Genomic DNA, 6,945 nt, shown 5'->3' with positions numbered 1-6,945 from the left:
GGACAGAGAGAAGGTGTGGTTGGATGGGACAGGGGTCCGGGGGGGCCATCAGGAATGAGAGGAGGGGTTGGATGGGGCAGCAGGGGGGAGTCAGGGGACAGGGAAGGGGGGTTGGATGGGGCAGGAGTCCCAGGAGGGGTGGGGGGGCATTACCCCCTCGTGGGATGAGGAGGAGGGAACCGGTTGTTAATATTTTGGCAGCTCATCACTGGCTGGGACCCCCCCACACCTCCTAACCAGCTCTAGGGTAGCATGGGAGGGAGGATCTGTGCTGAGGGCACCCCTAACTCAGCCAGAACCTCCCCCCTCTTTTCTACCTGATGCCGCCATGACCTGGTTGAGTGAATAATTGAGCTACAGGCTGTTTACACAGGGATACCTCCACGGCACTTAGCTACAGCCACCCCTAGGGTGGAGCAGAGGGACTCTTTATGCAGGGATCCTTTGTCTGGTGCAGAGATGCAGCCACCTCTGGGGTAGGGCAAACTGGTGTCTAACAGCAACACTGCAAAAGACTTTAGGGCAGCAGATGAAGAGGCTCTCCGACTGCAATTGAAACAGTAGTGGGGGATTTCAGGAGACAGAATGGGATTGCTGGAGCTGGGATTTGGCCATTTATCTCCTCCTGAGCCCACAGCAGCCAGACAGGTTCCCAGGCGGGCGGCTGGTCCCACCCCAGGCTCTTGGTTCGTAGCGGGTGCCCAGACTCTGCTTGCCATGGGGATGCTCTAGTTCCCAGCTGGGGGGATCAGTGTCGCCACCAGAGGATGAACCCGGTTTCCCTCCCAGCGCTCTGCGCTCACCCAGCTCTGCCCCTGGAGCCTCCATCTCAGGGGTGGCACTCAGCGTGGCAAAGTGCAGTCTCCCACGTGTCCCAGCCCTGGGGGCACAGAGCGTATCCCAGATCCAGGGGTTCCCGCCCCGTGTCCCTTCCCAAGCTGTTGAATGGGCCAGAATGTAAATAAATCTCCTGGGAGACGGATCCATTCAGGTTTATTGTCACTAGACCGGGGGACCCGAGGGCGGGTGGCTCAGTGATGACCCCTTGCTTCTTCGTAGCCTGTGGGCAGGGGGTTGGTGTGGGGGTTGTGGAAGAGGGAGTGGTTCCCGTCAGCCCAGGGAAATGCCTGCAAAGAAAGAGAGGGGGTCAGGAGAGGGGTTGTTTCTGCACCTTGGCTTTCTCCAGGCTGCCTGCCCTGAGGCCAGAAAACTCACTGCACCTCTCAGCTAGGGATGCTTCCATTGCCATGTTTCAAACCCACAGGTTTTGCACCCCCTCCCTCCGCACTCTCTCCTATCCCCAAACTCCCTCTGACTCTTTGCCACTCCCAGAAGTGGCTGCCATGTCTCTAAGGCCCCGGGCGGGAGGCGGGCAGGGGTCTCTGCGCGCTGCCGTTGTCTGCTGGCACTGCCTGCACAGCTCCCATTGGCCACAGTTCCCAGCCAATGGGAGCTGTGGAGTCGGCTCTCGGAGTGGGGGCAGCGTGCAGAGACCCCCTGCTCCCCCCCCCCGGCCAGTAGCACAACTAGCGGGGTTCAGGAGCTGCTTCCCCTCAGCACGTTTTCAAAAAGCGGTGCCTGTCGGGCCGGCGCTAGTAGCAGCACAGCTGGAGTATCCATGGGGGGGCGGCAGGCGCGGCCAGAGGAGCGAGGGGTCTGGCTCCTCGGCTATCGCGCCCCACGCTCAGCGCAGCCCCAACATCGCCGCAGCCACCTTCTGCGGCGGTGGCTCAGGGCTCGGCGGCCAAGCGCTCCCTGCCCCTTGCTAATGTGGCGGGCGGGGGGAGGTGAAAAGGCCCCTGCGCCTTTAAGGCCGCCTGGCTGGCGAGCGCTGGGAGCGCGCCGAGCACCAGGAGCAGGCCGGGGGCAGGCGGCGGCACAGGACAGAAGGTGAGCAGGGGGGGGGGGTGTCCGGTGCCTTGCACTGGGGGGTCCGGGCAAGGGGCTCCCCGGGGCCAGGCCCGCAGGGCAGGGGCGCAGGCCGTGCTTTCTGGACAGGGGGCTCTGGCGCGGCGCAAGAGCCTGGAGCCTGGGGGACGGGACCCCGCGGGTGGGGCAGGGCCGCACAGCCAAGCGGGGGACATCTGCAGAGCGCGCTGGGCAGGAGAGACTCTCCCTGGGGGGGGCGTTAATCCGCACCCCCGGGAAGCCGGCAGGGGGTTAATCTAGGGGGGAAACGGGAGGAGTCGGGGGGCCATGGCCAGAGGAGGAGCCAAGGGAGGTCACCTTTTTTATGTTTGCTCCCCCTACACGTAAAACCTGGCTACGCCACTGCCCCCTGCCAGAGGCCACGGGGATGTGCCAGCCGCTTCCGGGGGCAGCACGGGGCCAGGGCAGGCAGGGAGTCTGCCTCAGTCCCCTGTGCCGCCAGACTTTTAGCAGCCTAAAATCTCCTGGTTTGGCTTGAGTAGCCTCTGGGAGAAGGAGCCCGATTCTGGGAGACTCCCATGAGGGTTGGCAACCCTTGTCAGCCCCGCTCAGAGCCACAGGCCCACCTAGCCCGGTATCCTGCCTCCCTGACAGCCCAGATCAGCCTCACGGGCCCATCTAGCCCAGTATCCCACCCCCGCGTCCTGCCCCAGATCCACCCCAGGGGCCTGTGTAACCCAATTCCTTGTACCTTGGTGCGAATACGCAGGTGGTGGTAGGGCACGAACTCCTCGGGCTTGTAGGGGTGATTCTCCATCTGCAGCCAGGCGTTCAGCATGCAGATAGCCACGCCGGGCACCGCCACCACAAATGACAGGATCCGCCATGTCCTGGCTGCAGAGACAGTCACTGCAGAGTGCATGACCCCTACCCTGCCCTGGGGCACTGGGGTCAGCGCTGACTGCCCGGGGAGAGAGTCCCCTACTGAGCCCCCATCCCGCTCCCTTAGGGTGACCAGATGTTCCGATTTTATAGTGACAGTCCCGATTTTGGGGGCTTTATATATATATATATATATAGGCACCTATTATCCCTCCACATCCCTGTCCCGATTTTTTACACTTGCTATCCGGTCACTCTACACTCCCTGCAGCACAGTGCCCCCTAGTGCTACACTGGGGTCAGCACAGACCGAGGGGAGACAGTCCCATTCTGAGCCCTCCCTATAGCATAGCGCCCTCTAGTGCTGCATTGGGGACACCACTGACAGCCCAGGGAGAGCATTACCTACTGATCCCCCTGTCCTGCTCCCTGCAGCACAGCTCCCCCTAGTGCTGCACTGGGGCCAGCACTGACCGAGGGGAGAGCACCCCTTACTGTCTCCCCCCATAGCACAGCGCCCCCTCACACTGCATTGGGGCTGGCATTGACAGAGGGGAGAGCGCCCCCTACTGAGCCCCTGCCATGCTCCCCTGCAGCACAGCCCCCCAAAGGGAAGCAGCAGAGGTCAATTTCAAAGTCACGCTCTGTCTGCAGTCTCCCCCTCCTCTCGGTGGGTAAATATAGCCCAGGCCTGATGCTCTGGCATCGCTCCAGGGCCCGGTCCAACGGCAGCGCCAGCGAGGGCACAGCCCACCTGTCAGGGGAATAAATAACGCTGCTCAGCCACCGCCCAGCCATAGGAAGTGGGGGCCCGGTTCAGCTGGGTGTTCTGCGGTCTCAGGAGCTGGTGCTGAGAGACGGGTTTGGAGCCCGCTCCTAAGGCCCCCAGCGCTTGACCGTGGGGACAGTCCCGCCTGGCTCATATTGCCCTGAATCTGGCTGGGAGGACCCTGCTGGATTTGGCTGCACAGGGGTTACATAGGGTGCAGGGGGGTAAGTCTAGCGGGAGGCAGTTATACTCCTATGCAGAACTTGGCAGATGCCCTCCACTGCTTGATCCCCACTAAACCCTTTTGCTCTGGCTGTTTCTGTAACCAGATCAGCATCCACCAGGGACTAATGATCTCCCACTCCCAGAGCAGGGCATCCCTGGGGCGAGGTTCCCTGTGCCCCGACACACACAGCCCCTCTCCACACACCACCCCATCCCCGGGGAGAGGGGCGCTCTGGTTCCCTGGACTATCCAGCCCTCAGCCTCTCTGTTGTGGCTGCCAGCCGGAGGGCTCGTTCGTGCTGGTGGGGGCGGGGGGCTGAGATGTGGGTGCTGGGGCTGAGTCCCGACAAACTCATTTCACAAGGCCACTGAATGAGTGGCAGATGGACTCAATAGCTTGGACAGGATCAGAGCCAGCAGCTCTGGGGAAAGGCTCCATGTCTCATCCCCCTCCGTTCCCAGCCAGTCCCCTGCGGCTGGATCAGAATGAGCACCGAGAAAGGAGAGGCCCCATGTCCCACTCCACCCTCACTCGTCTCTCACCTCCTGTCCCGTCCCCGTGGTGACCCCTGGCGCTGGCCGGCGCCGTGGCTAAACTTCGCCCCTTGGACACCAGCGGGGTCAATCTCCGCCACAGGCTCATGTTGGGAGGAAGCAGGGGAGGGAAAAACCAGCCTGTGAAGTCTACAACGAACACTCAGCAGTGACCTCCTTCCCGTCACCTTCTGCTCTCCTCTGGTGGCTGGTCAGGGGCTTCCCGAAGTTCTCCCGCCCCTGCCCCCCATCCCCAGGGCTCATCTGACCCAGCGTGGCCAATGAGGCAGAGGCCAGCAGGATAAACATGCCCAGCTGGGTCTCCGTCCAAAATACTTTTCTCCCATCACGTGCCCAGGACAAGGTCTCTCTGAGCCTGGCATGGTGCCCAGCAGCCCTCTCGGGTTCCTAGGGGTTGTAGTGGAGAGAGAGCGAGAGATCCTGGAGCACTGGGCAATATCTGAGGCCTGAACCATGTATTAAAGTAGAGGCTTATAAGTTTATTATTTAATACAGGAATTTGGTAGAGTTGTTGTTAGTGTCTTAGGTGTTAGCTATTTACATAAATATATTTCCAGGCTAGACCAGATACACCCCAATCTCCTACAAGCTAAGATGGCTTGGCGGTATAACGGCCACGGATACAGTGCATTGAGGACATAACCTTGTATAAGAATCACGTCTGTCCTGCATGCTTTGATTCTCATAAGCGGTTGATGCTTACAAGCAGGGTAGTAGGAGTGATGGTGTCCCAGTGGTTTTGATCACTAGATCCGGTTGATTCTTATAAATGGAGGGCCCTGTATCAGGAACAAGGAGAGGTAACAAACAGATGTCAATATGTACGGTGGGGTGTGAGTTGGGTATTCCGGTTGTATGTCTCCAGTGTATAAATGTCAGGGTACTTCACCATAACCCTTTGTGCGGGCAACAGCAAAAACTTGCGCTGTTCCTAGGCACTCATGTGCCAGTGTACCTGTGACCACGGACGCTGGGACTGTGCCTAGAGGACAAGAAACCTGGCCGACTGCCTTTGTCACTGAGCCGTGCAGGTGGGCTTTCTTTATAAGGATCATTGAGGTCTGCTGCATGAGCAGGCTGCCGGATCTGCTGCTCCAAGGACAGAAGCTCTGAGCCACCAAAACAGTGTTACTATAGCAACAACCTTCCTGTCTTCAGCAACTTAACTACTCTGGTTGTACTGTCCAGATTTGTTGAACCAGCTATCGGCCCGGAGCTGGGGACAGCACTCAGAAAGAACACACACACGCAAGCCAGCTGGGAACAGGGGCTATACTTAGGATGGACTGAATGAAGATCAATGGTAATAGAGGGTCGGCCGTCCTAGGGCTGGGAAAGGAACCCAGGAGTCCTGATGCCCGGCCCGCATTGCGCTAACCCAGGGGTTCCCAAACATTTTCCTGCGGCCTACCTGTGCAGCGGCCAGAGGCACTGGAGCCCACTATTCACACCCCTTGAGGAAAACCATAGTTTGGATGGATTTAATAATCAACACGAAGAATATTGTCAATAGACAAAGCACACGTTTCGTTCTCATTTTAATGTCAACACTTGTCATGATGGAAATCCCGAGCGGCCGGCACTCAAAGAAATGCTTCAGGATCGGTGACACCCAACCGTTTCACTCAAACCGCACTTTACAACAAACGCTGAGAGCAAAAGGTGGCGTTCAAAGAGGGAAAACGCAGGTTTGTGTAAAACTGGATGATAAGCAACACAACCGTGTTAACAAACTTGTTAAACAAAACCACATGGTGTCACTAGATGAGTTTAAAACAAAACAGTTGTCCAACTTTAAACAATTTGTGCCCCTTGTCTCGCAGCATCCAGCTGTCCAGGCTTTCAGGGGAGTAGCCGCTCCGGTATCCATCAGCCTCTTGGCCTGATGCTGCCCCCAGAGCGCCTGCAGCAGCCTAAAGAAATGGCCAAATCCCTGCTCCCGTGACCCCATTCTGCCTTCAACATCCCCCACTGCAAATGGATACAAAAAACTCCTTCCCGGTTTGTCCTGAGCTCTGGTGGTACCAGCTTGCCCTACCCGAGAGGCGGCTGCATCTCAGCGCTGGGTGATGGATCCCTATGTAAACAGTCCCCGTGCCCCACCCCAGAGGTGGCTGCATCCCTGTGTTCAGCCAGCCAGGTGAGGGCAGAGTAAGGAGGAAAGGGGGGGACGCTGGGTGGGTCCTTGCTGGACCCACCTGCACAATCTCCCCCCCCCCATATTGGCTTGGTGGGGGGTCCCCCCTGGGCTCAGCTGTCCTGCAGCCTGCTGGAGGGCGCCTCTCCATTCCCAGCTATGGCTCAGTCCCTGTAGACTCTGTATTTCCTGCTTTTCAGAGCTCTGAGGGCCTCTCCAGCCTGGAAGGGCACGAGCTGGCCCCGGCCCGAGGCGAGCTGAACGCGGAGCTCGCCACGGGTTTGCAAGTAAATAAGACTGAGATTCGGGTTCTGCCTTCCCTGTGCCTGCGTCCCCCTGCTGCCCTGAGGCTAACAGGGCTGGGGGGAGAGGGGGGCACTGCAGGGCTCAGATGCACAGACCCCAGAGCCGGCTGTGGGGTGGGGGGATTTGTCTCTCTGGCACCAGCCGCGGCTCAGGCTCCGATCCCCTTGTCACTGCAGCCGGCACGAGCCCAGGAGCTAGTCCT

General features: G+C 59.4%; 1 protein-coding gene across 1 annotated transcript; it reads right to left on the bottom strand.

Moving 5' to 3' along the window:
• Positions 1–976: 976 nt before the first annotated feature.
• LOC120403212 (cytochrome c oxidase subunit 6A2, mitochondrial-like) lies at positions 977–4,499 on the bottom strand. The gene is made up of 3 exons (XM_039534070.1): positions 4,289–4,499; positions 2,621–2,763; positions 977–1,127 (listed from the first exon to the last, which is right to left on the bottom strand). The coding sequence occupies exons 1-3, from the start codon at positions 4,386–4,388 to the stop codon at positions 1,032–1,034; spliced, it is 339 nt and encodes a 112-aa protein (XP_039390004.1). The 5' UTR covers positions 4,389–4,499; the 3' UTR covers positions 977–1,031.
• Between the last annotated feature and the right edge of the window lie 2,446 nt (positions 4,500–6,945).

Source organism: Mauremys reevesii, linkage group 4 (assembly GCF_016161935.1).
Source record: "Mauremys reevesii isolate NIE-2019 linkage group 4, ASM1616193v1, whole genome shotgun sequence".
NCBI lineage: Eukaryota > Metazoa > Chordata > Testudines > Geoemydidae > Mauremys > Mauremys reevesii.
The sequence above is the reverse complement of the archived record's forward strand: the minus strand, read 5'-3'. Positions and strand labels throughout refer to the sequence as shown.

What these genes read in the sequence shown, in the direction of transcription:
- LOC120403212 (XM_039534070.1), bottom strand. Translation starts at nt 4,388, where the DNA reads ATGAGCCTGTGGCGGAGATTGACCCCGCTGGTGTCCAAGGGGCGAAGT. An exon ending in CCACGGGGACGGGACAGGAG is followed by an intron (nt 2,764 to 4,288) that starts GTGAGAGACGAG and finishes CTGTCTCTGCAG; the next exon opens with CCAGGACATGGCGGATCCTG. An exon ending in ACCTGCGTATTCGCACCAAG is followed by an intron (nt 1,128 to 2,620) that starts GTACAAGGAATT and finishes CTTTCTTTGCAG; the next exon opens with GCATTTCCCTGGGCTGACGG.